This window comes from Heliangelus exortis, chromosome 1 (assembly GCF_036169615.1).
Source record: "Heliangelus exortis chromosome 1, bHelExo1.hap1, whole genome shotgun sequence".
Classification (NCBI taxonomy): domain Eukaryota; kingdom Metazoa; phylum Chordata; class Aves; order Apodiformes; family Trochilidae; genus Heliangelus; species Heliangelus exortis.
This window is the reverse complement of record NC_092422.1, coordinates 3,029,710-3,044,334: the sequence shown is the minus strand read 5'-3', so window position 1 is coordinate 3,044,334 and position 14,625 is coordinate 3,029,710. Positions and strand designations below refer to the sequence as shown.

The 14,625-nt window shown below is 42.2% G+C and overlaps 1 protein-coding gene and 1 long non-coding RNA gene across 5 annotated transcripts in view; one reads left to right on the top strand and one right to left on the bottom strand.

Annotated features, from left to right (window-relative positions):
• GUCY2F (guanylate cyclase 2F, retinal) overlaps positions 1 to 8,141 on the top strand; it is a 60,091-nt gene extending 51,950 nt beyond the window's left edge. For 2 of the 4 annotated variants that reach the window (XM_071763550.1, XM_071763368.1), the window contains one exon: positions 6,622 to 8,141. In XM_071763550.1, coding sequence (XP_071619651.1) covers positions 6,622 to 6,757 — 136 coding nt within the window. In that variant the 3' untranslated portion in view covers positions 6,758 to 8,141. Of the gene's footprint in view, positions 1 to 1,646; positions 1,739 to 6,621 lie in introns of all 4 variants that reach the window. The other 2 variants (XM_071763459.1, XM_071763620.1) reach the window with 2 other exon arrangements.
• The window catches only part of LOC139806363 (uncharacterized), a 281,537-nt gene that overhangs the window by 145,864 nt on the left and 121,048 nt on the right, over positions 1 to 14,625 (bottom strand). The gene's annotated exons all lie outside the window — the stretch shown is intronic.

Genomic DNA, 14,625 nt, shown 5'->3' with positions numbered 1-14,625 from the left:
AGAGGGAGAATCCCCTCTCTCAAGCTGCTGGTGATGCTGCTGGTGATGCAGCCCAGGACCTGGTCCTGCTGGCTGGACTCAGACCCCTGATGCTTCCCCATGTGTGGCTGAATTTTGCTGTTGCTTTCATAGAGGAGCTGGAGACAAAAACTATTCCTCTTCCCCCTCCAAGTGGTAGGATTTACTTTAAAGTTACCTCTACCAGAGACACCTCCAGCTCGGCTGGTCAACTTATACATCTTTTAGAGGCAATGCAGAGAAAGAGACACTTGAGGTGCAGCTCTGCTGCCCCACATAGCAAATCTACTTTGGGATGAACCCTCCCTGTTTTCCAGCTGAGCTTTCTTCCCTCCACTGGCTCAGAAGACAGCCAAAGATAGTGGACTCACATGAAGTCATCTATGTTGCAGAAAGCTAAATTTCAGAGAGATAAATCCCACCTGAGTGAGATTTGTTATTATTAATTATTATTACAACGTACTATAATAATTTAATATATAGTTTATAATATATTATAATATGTTATTATTTATTATTACTTATTCTTTATCATTCTTCTGGGAATCTGCTTCCAGAAGAAGCCATTTCTTATTGAGATCCTCAGGATTTTATCCTCCTGGCTTCCCTAGGGCCAAGCTCAGAAGGGTTGCCAGGCCCTGGCACTTCCCTAGGAAAGTGGTGGAATTTAAAAGGTATTTAAAAGGTATTTAAAAGATGTGTAGACATGGTGCTTGGGCACATGGTTTAGTGGTGGGCTTGGCAGTTAGCAAGTGGCCTTGATGATCTTAAAGCTTTTTTTCCAACACAAACCCAAGTGATTCTATGATTCTAAAAGCACCAGCATTCATGGAATGCTTTATAAACAGGTTTATATATATATATATATGTACATATATAAATATATAAATATATATATATATAATAATGGTTTATATACTTCTGCAAAAATGAAAGATCTCAGAGTTAAGGGTTTAGGTAAGGCATGGAAGGACAGCTTGGTTTGATGTTGCCATTTGTAGGACAGAACTGGCAAAAGGGTGGAAACCTGACTCCATTCCCCCTTGGGGAAAGCTGTTATATTTGTGCTAAGCTCTCAGGGAAAACTGACTGTCCCTAGGGACACTTAAAGAGGATTTCCATTTGGAAATGTGCCCATAGCTCTGGGAGCTTTGGAGTTTCTGCAAGCAACAGCCCTGGAAGAGCAAAAGGCAAGATCTTCACAGCTGTTTTGTTCTGCTCTTCCCTTTGATGAATGAGGGGGTAGATCAGAGGAATAAGGGAATAATTATCTCAGGATTCATCTTGTTTAATGGATTCAGGATAGAGCTGGGACACATAAGTGGTTTGTGCTCCCCAGTCAACAGAATCATTCATCTCACCCTGGGAGAAGGGTCAGTGATGTGCCAGGAGCCCTCTGGAAATCCCTACACAGATTGCACTTAAAATAAAATCACTCAACCTCACCCTCTTTGCCAGAAGTGGAGCTGGAATGATGCAAGAGGGGAAGAAATAAAATCAGAACCAGGCCCAAGATTTGTTTTCCTTTTCAGACCAGGAGACCTCTTCCACTCTCTGTTATGGTCTTTTCTTTATTGCAGATGAAACTGAACTGGTTCTTTCTCTAATGCCCTACGTGTTCACTGCAGGTATAAAGCTCATGGGTTACCCTTGGAAGAAATTGCAGAGTTCAAAAGGAGGAAAGCTGAAAAACTCCTTGGCAAAAGGGCCTAGATCTGAGGTAGTAGCTGTAGGAGAATCCCAACGTAGCTTTGCTGTTTTGTGTCTGCTTCTGTGTTATTTGTCTGCGTTCTGCTGGTTTTAGTGTCATGCTTTTTTGGTTTTATTTTTTTTCTTTTTTCTTTTTTCTTCTTTCTTCTTTTTTTCTTTCTTCTTTTTCCTTTTTTTCTTTTTTTCTTTTTTTCTTTCTTCTTTTTCCTTTTTTTCTTTTTTTCTTTTTTTCTTTCTTCTTTTTCCTTTTTTTCTTTTTTCTTCTTTTATCTTTTTCCTTTTTTTCTTTTTTCTTCTTTTCTCTTTTTCCTTTTTTTCTTTTTTCTTCTTTTCTCTTTTCTCTTTTTCCTTTTTTTCTTTTTTCTTCTTTTCTCTTTTCTTTTTTCTTTTTCCTTTTTTTCTCTTTTTCTTTTTTTCTTCTTTCTATTTTCTATTTTCTTTTTTCTTTTTTCTTTTTTTTTTATGAAAATATATATTATTCTTTTACAATCCCTCATCCAAAAGGTGCTCAGCACAGCAGCAAAGCTGTCTAAACATTGTACTGGCCTTGTTGGGTAATTTCCTGGCAAATCTGTGACTTGTTATCAGATTAATTCCTCAAAAACATTTAGTATTGCTGTGTTCACCTGCAGGGTATTATCAGCCCACTGGATGCTGATGTGCACTGTGCCAGGACGTGCCCAGTCCATGCTAAATACAGAGATAAAGTTGGAGTTCAAGCCTGGAAGAATCCAAGTTCCTTCCCTGAAATGAATAATATCTCCTGCTATAATTCCATATCTCATGACAAGAAACAGGGTGAAGCTCTGTTCTCCATCACTCTGGCACCTACTGCTCGGAGGAATAAATGTGGATTTAGGAGGATTTGGTTGGAATTCAGGCATTGCATGGACTATAACAGCATGAACTGAGGTGCCTGATCAAATAGGTGCTACCAGAGCAAGGCTGAGATATAAACATGCACAGACCCCCCCTACACAAAGGGTCTGATGTCTTGTGGCAGTGCTGTATGGTGTTTTTTTTTAATAATACCCCTGAAAGCAACAGGAATGCTTCCACTCAGTGTCTCTGAATTAACTTTTGCTTAGTTCCTACTTTCTCAGAAAAAGGGAGAGGTGGGTGAAAACCCAGAGAGAATTAGGATGGTTCCAAACCCCTAGGACAGAGCACATCAAGCTGAGAGATGCATCTGAAGACTCCATCCAATTTTCTCCCAAGGATAAAACCCAGCACAGCACTTTTGGCTGCACTTAACTCTTTCCCAGTCACAACTTGTAAAGATTCAGGGGGTCTTACTGGCTGTTTTGTGTTCCTCAAGAGATTTTTAATTTTTAAAGATAAGGCCCAGATGACAGCCCTGCTGATCTAAACTTCTGAAGCCAAGCTACTCCTCCATGGCCAGAGACAAAAAAGATCTCACTTGAGTCAGCCCTGCTTGACAAAAATGCTCTGTATATTGATAAAGAAAATATTTAGCACATCTATGACCCACAGACCTAAACTTCTGTGCTGAAGCAAGGCTGCTTAGCAGCACATTGTAGAGAACAGAAGGTCCTCATTAACCCACTTGGCTCAAGTCATGGGAAATGGCAGAAAAATCAATAAGACATTTATACCTGGAGCTTTCCAACAATCTTACTTCAATCTTTCTTGTGTGCATGAACCTTTCAGTGGAGGCAATTATGTTCTCAACAACCACTTATTCCCAAGTGCCTGCTTGGTGGCTGAGTGATTTTTCCAGTTAATCTATCTTAGACATTTATGATGAAAGAGACCATGCCATCAATAAACTTGTTTTTCCTTTACAGCCATAAAGGAAGTCTGTACAAGGATCTCAGGTGTAGTGATCTATATTCCATTCACCCAATTTACAGTGCCATTAGTCTGGGACTATAAACTATTAACAGTCCTTGCCATGATGAGACAGGGATCCCCATCTCAGTATTTTCAGGGTATTTATCTGGTCTGCAATCTAGAGGAAGGTCAGGATTCTGCTCCTCATGTCCAGGAATTGAATCCTTTAACCTTGAAACTGTGGCCTCAGTTGTCCTTGGTTGCCACCTGATTTTGAAGGGAAGTGATGGTTCTGGATGGATCTTGATAAAAACATGCAGCAAAGCATGAGGAACACCAAAGTGCAAAGTCACCCTGGGATAGATCTTTTAGCTATACCACTGTGTCCTGAATCTAAGATCTGGGATCTTTACATGAACCTTCTATTTTTCATTCAAGTGGGATTCAGGCCAGCATTCCATGGTTTCCAGAGACACTTGGGCAAGGCTGGCAGATGAAAGAGCAGCTGAAGACCACGTAGGATAAACCATGGAATCTCAAATACTGCTAGGCACTATCCTCAGACCACTTCCAACATTTTACAGTGCTTCTGATATGGAGAAAGGGATTCTTTCTGTCCTTCAAGGCCTAGAACTGTCCCACAGGGAAGTCCATGACTTCTAGGGATCCCTAGACTTATCCCATGTCTCTCTGTCCCCAAAAATGAAAAAAAAAAATAAACCCAAACCCTACAAAGAAACCCATATAATTACACCTTGCTATTTCTCTTCCATCCCCACTTCTGGGATAACCTTAGGTGATTTTGCCTTCATGATCTCTCCAAAGATTGAAAGCAGAACTGCAGAAGCCAAACACTCTCTTCTATGGTTAATTTTATTCCAAAATTTTAACTTGCTTCTCATCCCTCTTTCTTCCACTCTGCATCAGCTACTTGTTCTGTCCCTGGGTATACCCAGGGATACCTCCCAGTAACACACTGGAAGGAATATCTTCTTTATCCAATACCAGAAAGACCTAAACAAACAAACAAAAGTTTATTTTCCTTGTTTCCCTAGTGGCTGCAAATCAGTTGTGATCATCTTTAACGAGAGCATTCTCTCTTTCTCATAATGTTCAATAAATAAATTGCCAGGGTTGATCCCCTCCACTAAATTCTAAATCTCATTGGACTGATATATTTTTGATTTCTTCTCTTCCCTGTTTTTTGCCCTCCTTATCCTTGGCAGACACCTTGGTCTCTCACTGAGTGTGAGGGTGAAGGGAAAATGCCCTTTGCTGAGTTTGGAGGTCCTGGCTCTCCTCCTGTTGCATCCAGATTTAATAGCCATTCAGGAGGAACAGGTAACCAGACCATCAAACACCATCTAAAGAACATTAGATCAAATAATAATAATATAAAATTCCTTTCAATTATAGCAAGAAAAAAGCATTAGATATGTAATGCTACAGCACAAGTGTCAGCCCTGAATACCTGGTTCTGGTGCCAGTGCTGCTGGTTGACTTTGCTATAGTCTTTTATATACTTCAGTTATATGTATATATTTTATTTGTATGTATTAGATACTCTAAGGACAGTTCCTCCTGTGTTGTCATTAAGGGCAATGTCATAAGAATCATAGAATCATGGAATGTCAGGGATTGGAAGGAGCTCATCCAGTCCAAGCCCCCTGCCCCAGCAGGATCACCCAGGGAAGGTCACAAAGGAACCCATCCAGGTGGGATTTGAAAATCTCCAGAGAAGGAGACTCCACAACCTCTCTGGGAAGTCTGGGTCAGTGCTCTGTCACCCTCACAGGAAAGTTTCTCCCCATGTTGAGGTGGAACTTCCAATGTTCTAGATCAAACCTGTTATTCCTTGTCCTATTTCTGGACACTGGACACTGAAAAGAGATTCTTGAAACACACCCCTCAGATATTTGTAGACATTAATAAGATCCCATCTCAGTCTTGTTTCTCAAGGATAAGCAATTCTACAATATTTTGTTATTACCATGAAAAGTCCTCAGGCCTCATAACATTTGCTCCCTTTCTTTCAAGAGCTTTGATTGTACTGGTGGGACTCCTGTAGTGGTTGTGTAGTCAGTTTAACACATATTTGTGCTCTAAAGCAATTGATTTTTTTCCTTGTACACAATTATGGTGTGTGCAATGTAAAACCATAAATACATGTAGACAAAAAATTCCTCAATATTTTCTTTCTAATTTCTTTGTAATCACGATGGTGTTATTGCTATGGGTTAGAATTTGGTTTATTGTTTACAATACCTGGAATGGTGTTTTCTTCTCTTTAACACAGTAAATTTTATTGCATGTGAAGCTCTGTGCAGAAGAGGATGAATGCAGAGTTGAGACCTACCTAAAGACCTGCCATGCAGTCATCTTTTGGCCTTCTATAAGTCCTTGATATTTGTTTTGTCTCTGAGCTCCCCCATTATGTTATCCTCAACCTGTGCCTACAGGCAGATGATAGAACCTGGGCATCATGGACACTTAGAACCATCATAACAAAAGATTTTCTTCAGTTCCATCATGTCCTTTTATTTAGATGGAGTCTCCCAGTTAGCCCAGCTCTGGAGCCCTGGTACTCAGCAGAGTTTTTGCTCTTAAGAACAGCCCCAGGCTAAGGCATTGAAACCATACCTGGATCTGAGAGAGTTTTCAGATTTTTCTGCTTCTCTGCCCACCCTGTCTTGGGCCTGGTAAGATCATGGGGCTGTCAGAGCAGCTGGACCTTCAGATTCCTTATTGGTGACAGGGAATGTCCTCAAACCCAGAATTAACAAGGAATCTCTGTCAGGCATGAGGATTGTGATGCAGGGTGAGGAATGGTCCTCATGAAGAGCTGAAGCCCTCTGGTTGTTTATATGTAGGTGTCATTTACATCTGGAAAGGGGCTGTCCCTGGATGTCCTCTGTGTGTCCCAACATCTCCAGGGGTGATGAGACCACCAAGATCCTCCAGTTCTCTGCCAGCATCCCTCCTGGCATCATGCTTCTTGATGGCTGTGGGAATGTCTAATGTTTCTGATGCAAAATAATGCAATTATTATAATGTTCTCAGTGAACAAGATTGCTGACTCCTCCTCTCTTTGTTTTACAGACATTGGCCAAATGTGCTGTCCAGAAAACTCAGATCTGTCCTGAGGGGCACTAAGAGGACACTGGCAAAAGCAACCTTTAAAGAGTTGGAGAGCATGGAGGAGGCTGAAATATGCATTGAAGAGGATGAAATCTGAGAAGAACACAGCAAAGAAATAATAAGATCAGGAGGACAACCTGAAGCCAACCCAGCAGAGGAGCTCACACCTTCCATTCCATTCCCTTCCAGCAAAAACCACTGCAACTGATGCCTCTTATCTCTTGCAGAGAGTGAACCTCAGCAGTCAGGTGTATCCATCATCTCTTGTGAGGCTGGGCATCAGCTCAGAGCTGTTTGGGAGCATTTTTGGCAGGAATCCATTGGGTGATGATGGTAGTGCCAGCTCTTTATCAGCACCTGTCACAAAAATGAGCCTAAAGAATATTTTAGTTTGCTCTGCTTGGCAGCACAAACATGTCCATCTTCACTTGGGCCCTAGATCAACCAAGAATAAAAAGTGCTGGGATGGTTTAATAGTTTTGCATCAAATAGATTTTGTTGTCACAGTTGTAGAAAACTCCAGCTTCAGGAAAATTAGTGCAATTCAGAAGGAAATGTGTTTTGACAACCACAGAAAATAATTTTTTGCTCCCCCACAAGGGGAAATTTTGAATCAAAATGTTTTGTTCCTGTATGTCAATTTAAGCTGAAACATTTTCTTCTTAAATTGACATTTCAGCTGCAAATGCCATTTTAATGCTACTTTCAAACTGAGATGACAGTTTTGAAATGAAACAGTTTGGTATGAATCAATATTTATTTCCAAATGCCAAAATGTAATTCTGCTCCAAATGTCAAAATACGTCATCTCTGCAATTCCAGACCTAAACTGGAAGAACATTTTGTTTTGCTTTATGCACACACATATGTAGCATATCTAAAACATTTTACACTTTGCATCCCAAGGCAGGATGGAATCAGAATGCCAAGACACTGGAAAACTGAGATGCAAAGAACAACAGTCTGCAGTTCCTTCAGCTGAGTAATACTAACAAAATATAAATTTCCTGCAAAATTGAGGTTGAGGGAATGAAAAGAAACATCACTTAGGGAGTGCAAAGCTTTGAACACATCACTCTTTTTCCTTCCCAATCTCCAAGTGACCTCAGAGGAACTTATTTCAAAGTAAGCTTCCCAGCAGGTAAAAAACCTTTCTGCAAAGAGCCAGCATTTGGCCTGTAGGAACTTCTTGGGGATCACACTTCACTGAGGTCAAATTATTTTGTTGTTGGACACTTCTTTTTCCAGTTTTCTTACTCCCATTCTGTTTCTGCCCTCTAACACACTTCTGGGAATTGCTGTTCTCTCTTCTTGCAAAGAGAACAACAGAAATGGTGATTTAATCAGTGTTACCACCTCACTGAGAACAGGAGACCTTTCTCAAGCTCAATTTGAACTCTTCTCATCAGAGCAACCAGAGCAGATTCTCATCATTCAGCTGCTAAATAGGAGTCAAGAGCCATGTACCAAACCTTCCTTGGTTATTGCAAATATCTTTGGGAAATGAGGCAAGCCAGACCCTGCAAAGCTGAGGAAGATATAATTTCCACAATAATTTCACTGCAGCAAGTATAAAACCTGGGTACTGCCAGAGTAAGAGCTGTTTGGAGTATCTGACACCTGAAAGGTGAAAATGGAAGGGGAATTATTTAACGGAAGGGAAAATATTTAATGTTCTTCAGTAATGAGATTTAATTTATGGCATCCAGTTTTGTGATAGGAGTTTTGCTTATTTGGGGGTGGGAATTGAAATTCCAGGTGGGATGAGTTGGCCCTTGAAAGAAATCTGGTTCATAAGACACCTGAGCTGTCAAACAGGGCTTAGGAAAGCTCCCACCTTCTGCACTGGGCTCCCCCTCTGCTTGCAAGTTCATTCAGGAATAAATCAATCAACCACAATTCAATCAACCACATATACATCTCAATAGAAAATTCCAGAAAGGGATACAATCTGGATTGGTCTGTGCAAATGTGAATTTAAACCCAACTCATTTCTGCATTGCCAATGACTTTTCCATGATCTTCCCATGTTAAAGCCATTGATCAGTTCTCTTCCATTACACAGTGGTGTGGATTCCATCAACCTGACTTTCCACCTCCCCTAAAGAGAATTTGCCAGGTTTGGCTGGCAGAAAGAACATCCCCTCTGTGGGGGACAGGTGATCTCTCCCTCTGCTCCTGGAGTGGTATTTCCATGCCAGTGAGAGCTTTTTTCCTTGGGAATCCCTACCTGTACTCAAGGATGCTCTCCAAAAGTAGAGAAATATCCACAATGATGTGCAAAAAAAAAAAAAATCATCTGGATAAATATAGGCCTGTATGGTATGGACAGTCATCCAGACAGGTCTCCTAACAGGGAAGGGAATCAGGCATTTCCCAAGTAGGGGAAATTAGGCATTTCTCCTACATGTGGATACCTCTGTGTCCTGGTTGTCTCAACTCCTCCTACAGTTCATGGAAATCAGGTCAAAAAGGAGCCCAATGACTGAGCTGAGCCTAAAGTGAGTGCCTATATTTTGCTAGCACATTCCCAAACTCCACAGATTACTGACAAGTTCTCCACTTAAGTGATGGAAGCCTGGGGCATGCAGAAAAACCCAAATGGAGATATCTGGGATACCATTCAGCTGCCTAGACACGGGTGCTTAATGCCAGTTAGGATGCCCTGGAGTATCTGGAACAGCCAGAAAGAGCTGGGAAAAAAGACACAGGAGCAGATCCTGGAGGCTGGGTGCTAAGATGCTAAGATCTGAAATAATGTATTTAGTGAGATCCCCCTTTAAAGCTGTGTGTCTTAATTCAAAATGAATCCCATGCTGGATATCTGCATTCAGATGGATGAACCATACCCTAAAAGTGTTTGGCATCATCTCTAAGAAGATCTTCACTGATCAGCTCTCAGATGGAGAAACCTAAATTATGGATAACTAAGGTCAAGTTGGATGAACCTCACCCCCACATGGAGCTCATCACTGGTTCAGAGGAGGTGCTGGACCCCATGGCCTTTTCCATGGGTATGGAAATTTTGCCATTTGGCCTGTCCAGATGTGTTTACCCTCCCTGAAAATGGATGTAGAAGATACATCTGACCAGAAAACAAAATCTGTGGAGTGACTTCCCCTTTAAAATCTTCCATTGATCCATTTAGTTGCTAAATTGACAGTGAGCAAGAGGGACAGCAGCCTTTTATTTCCACTGTACATCAAATTAAACATTTTGAATGCATAAGAAAAAAAAAAAAAGCCACAATACAACTCTTCAGTTCTACCACTAAGCATATGGTCTCCCTTTAAACATCTCCACAGATGTAGAGATAATATACATTTTAGTTTGTGGCTTCCCAGTTTTTCATTTCATACTCACCCCCTAAGAAATAATATTTTGAGTGTGTACTTTTGTTAGTGCAAGAACAGACAATTTTAAGAAAATGTTGGGTAGCCAAAACCTGAATTTTCCATTTGAAGACCTTTTAAACAAGAGGATTTCAACCCCCTCTTCTGCAAGCAATTTTTGGGATTCTTTTTTCAGCCTGTAGTCTTCTAAAATAAATTACATTCTTTAAATTTATTTAAAAAAAAAAAAAAAAAAAAAAAAAAGAATTAATAAATATGTGGGAAAGGGTAGTGGAGAAGCAAAGTGCTCATCACTGGTGACTCCAGTAATCCCAGGGTAATTCTTCATTCTCTTTGAAGCCAGAGTTATTTTTTTCCTCTCAAGTTCAACAGGAAGAGGCCAAGAACTCATCCTTGAGTGTGATAACCTCTGCTGATAGAAACCATAAAATATATTTATATTTTCCTGGCTTTTTTCTGTTTAGACAGGTTTAGGTTTACTCATGAGGTTTCTTCCCATACTAACTTTGATTACTGTATCAAGCCCTTTTCTTGTGGTTTTTGCTCCTAAGACCAGTGCTTGGATGTTGTAACGGGGAAGATGGGGTCTGGAGGAGGCAAATGTGAATTTTGTAGCTGTGCAGCAGAATTCTCAGGTGACTGCAGACAAATCACTTGGAGGATTCCTAGGGTAGTGAAGCACACACTTCAGAAACCACTATCAAGAAAAATCTGCCGTGTGGTTTTACCACTAATGTTAAAGGGTGAACTTGAATTTTTAATGAAGGAGATGTATTTATGCAGAATATACACTGCCTGAATATTAGTCCATATTTAATAGAGTATTTTTGACAGTAAATTAAAACCAAATATCAATAAAGAACAGTGTGGCCAGCAGGTCCAGGGAAGGGATTCTGCCCCTGTGCTCAGCTCTGGTGAGACCACAACTTGAGTCCTGTGTCCAGTTCTGGGCCCCTCAGCTCAGGAAGGAGATTGAGGTGCTGGAGCAGGTCCAAAGGAGGCAACTGGGCTGGTGAAGGGATCCAGCAGAAATGCTGTGAGGAAGGGCTGAGGGAGCTGGGGGTGTTGAGGCTGGAGAAGAGGAGGCTCAGGGGAGACCTCATCACTCTCTCCAAGTCCCTGAAAGGAGGTTGGAGCCAGGGGGGGGTTGGGCTCTTTTCCCAGGCAACTCTCAGCAAGACAAGAGGCCATGGTCTCAAGTTGTGCCAGGGGAGGTTTAGGTTGGACATTCGAAAGAATTTCTTGATGGAGAGGGGGATCAGGCATTGGAATGGGCTGCCCAGGGAAGGGGTGGATTCTCCATCCCTGGAGCTCTTTCAAAAGAGCCTGGATGTGGCACTGAGTGCCATGGGCTGGGAACCACGGGGGGAGTGGATCAAGGGTTGGACTTGATGAGCTCTGAGGTCCCTTCCAACCCAGCCAATTCTAGGATTCTATGATCCCTCCACCTGAAAGTCTTGTTCTTTTTTGTATATTTGCCTTCACCTCAGCCCTTTTTTCAGCTCTCTGGGCAAAGAAGATATCTATGGAGGAGGTTCACATATTCACTCCATTATCCAGAGGCAGATCCCCAAAAGATCTCAAATACATAAACCAGGAGTAGGATATTCAGGCAGAGGAGATATGAGGAGATGCAGAAGAACCTAAGAAAAGTATAGAGGTGCCACAAAGTGGATTGGTGTCAAAAAAGCTTCAAGAATTTATGTCTGGGAAAGTTTCCATCGAAATATTAAAATGGGAAGAGGGCACCACCATTCTCTTTGGAAAATTCGCAGCACATTTCTCCTTGGAAAATATCCAGGTGCTTCTCTGGGGCTTGGGACTGTAGTCAGGTGAAAACAGGAATAGGGCTGGGGGTAAAAGTCTTCTGCAGCATTATCCTTCCTTGAATTCCTGAAGTTATCCTGAGATCCTCATGCGAAAACATCAGGATGTCAACCTTCCCTAAAGCTCTGGTTTTTTACCATGGTGTTGTAGGGACATGTCCTGCAGTGGGGAGGTCAGGGATAGCTCCATGCTCACCAGGGCAGAAGTTCTCCCTTCCCTGCATTTCTCTGTCCTCATACCAGGAATGCATTTGTCCCTTTGCTGAATGTATGGGAGGCATCAGGGCAATCTTCTCCCTTCTGTCCATGCAACAGAAAACATGGTCTGACAAGGTCTTATGGAAAAGAGAAGGCTCCAGGGAGACCTTAGAGCACTTTCCAGTGTCTGAAGGGGCTGCAGGAAAGTTGGGGAGGGATTTTTTCAGAAGGGCAATGAATGATAGGACAAGATGGAAACAGTCTCAATCTGAAAGAGGGGAGATTTAGATTAAGAATTGGAAAGAAAATCTTCTGTGTGGGGGTGGTGGGAGACTGGCAGATTGCCCAGAGAAGCTGGGGATGCCAAATCTCCAAGGCCAGGTTGGATGGGGCATAGAACAACCTGGTCTGGTGGGAGATGTCCCTGCCCATGCAACAGAGAACATGGTCTGACAAGGTCTTATGAAAAAGAGAAGGCTCCAGGGAGATCTTAGAGCACTTTCCAGTGTCTGAAGGGGCTGCAGGAAAGCTGGGGATGTCCTTTTTTACAAGGGCATGGAGTGATGGGACAAGATAGGAACAGTCTCAAGCTGAAAGAGGGGAGATTTAGATTAAGAATTGGAAAGAAAATCTTCTGTGTGGGGGTGGTGAGATACTGGCACAGATTGCCCAGAGAAGCTGTGGATGCCAAATCTCCAGGACCAGGTTGGATAGGACTTAGAGTAACCTGGTCTGGTGGGAGGTTTCCCTACCCATGGGCTGGAACTGGATGAGCTTAAGGGCCCTTTCAACCCAAACCATTCTGTGATTCTACACACAGGGAAACCCTTACCCCCTCTTCACCCACCTTCTCACACACTGTAGCAGTGGTTATCAGCTGGATGCAAGTCCACGGACACTGCTAAGGATTTTCTACTGCTGCAGCCACACAGCCCTGCATCCTCCTTCAGTTGTGCCACAAAGTTGTGACTCCCATCACTGACCCTCATTTGCATTAAAAAAAATTGTTTGAATAAAATAATAGGAGGCAGAAGACCTACAACTCTTCCTGGTCTTGCTGGAGCCATGTGAACTGCTGGTCTTAGGTAAAGCTCTGGCAGGTGAAGCTCAACCTGTTGAAGAGCTTTGAGCCTGCTCTGTCAGCTTGTGGGGACAGTTCAGAGCTTGATGTAAAGGGAGGTTGGAGCAGCACATGGAGTTGGAGCAGACTTCCCAAAATACACCACGAGCCAGTGCATTCAGGATGATTTCCAGACCTTGGGGTCATTGCAATCCTCTCCTCCAGCTTCCTGCAGCTGGTGGGTGAGCAGCAGTCACAGGGCTCCTGGGCCAGTGACAACTGAGACAGGCAGACAGGTGAAGATTTCCAGTATTCATCCCACACCAGGATATTCCCCCAGTCTTCTTGCAGTGACCACAGGGGAGGGTTTCTGAGCTGGTGAAATCAGTTCCATGGTCTGGGCAGTGTAAAAAACACTTCACACTTCTCTGATGTTTATTACTTGTCAGCTGTTGGTATTAAATTTTCATTCAGCATCCTTTTCCTCCTCATTCACTAGAATTTCTCAAAATCCTCTCCAAGCCTGACTTTATGGTGTCAGTCCCCTTCCTTCCTTGACCAATCTCTCTGAGAACCTCTGAATTCTGCTAAAGAGCACAGGACCCATGAGAAAACTGCAAGGAACACCACAAAATGTATTATGAATCGTGGCCATACAATTGTTTTTGCTTCTTACCTCTACATCAGTCTTAACCTATGATCTTCACCCTTTCCATTGTCATTACTTGGTCCAATAAAGTCTCTCCTTTTCTGCTTGGAACCTATTTAGGATCTCCTGAAAGTCAAGAAAAATTTTATTACTTAGTTCTCTTCCATTTGCTTTCATCGACACATTAAAATCATTTTATTTGAAGGAATTAAACCCCACTTTTGCCACTATCTCTTCTCAACTCAGGCCATTCAGGAGCCAAACTACACAGAATAGAGAAATTAGAATGGTTTGGGCTGGAAGGGCTTTTAAAGGTCCAACACCCCTTGCTGTGAGCAGGGACAGCTTCATTGAGATGAAGTTGCTCAGCACAGGCTGCAGGCACAGTGAGAAAAATCTGAACAACAGACCCAGAAGTAAATATCCTCATTTTCACAATGCTAAATGTCTGAAACATCTTTTTCATTAACATAGCAAAGACCATCAGGGAAAGCTGACACAGGGCCAAGAGCCAAAGCTGAAATATTTGATATTTCCATAGACCTGATGTTGAAATGGAAACCACAATAGGATGCATGAAATTAAGGTTGGGTCTTGAGCAAAAGGCATTTATTAGTGCTGAAACTTTTTTTGCTCTGGTTAGAGTTTGCCAAGCTGCAAATGTTCTGCAGCTTTTGAATGGAAAAGGGTTTGTTTTCCTAACAGCTTTTGCTTGACAGACAGCTCAGCTGCCCATCTGCTGGGTACCTCAGCTACCAATCCCAGCCTCTCACTGCAAAGCAATCCTGGAGGCAGACATCTGCCATCCAATCTCTGCATCCAATTCTCTTATTTTTTTTCCTTTTCCTTCCTTTCCTTTCCTTTCCTTTCCTTTCCTTA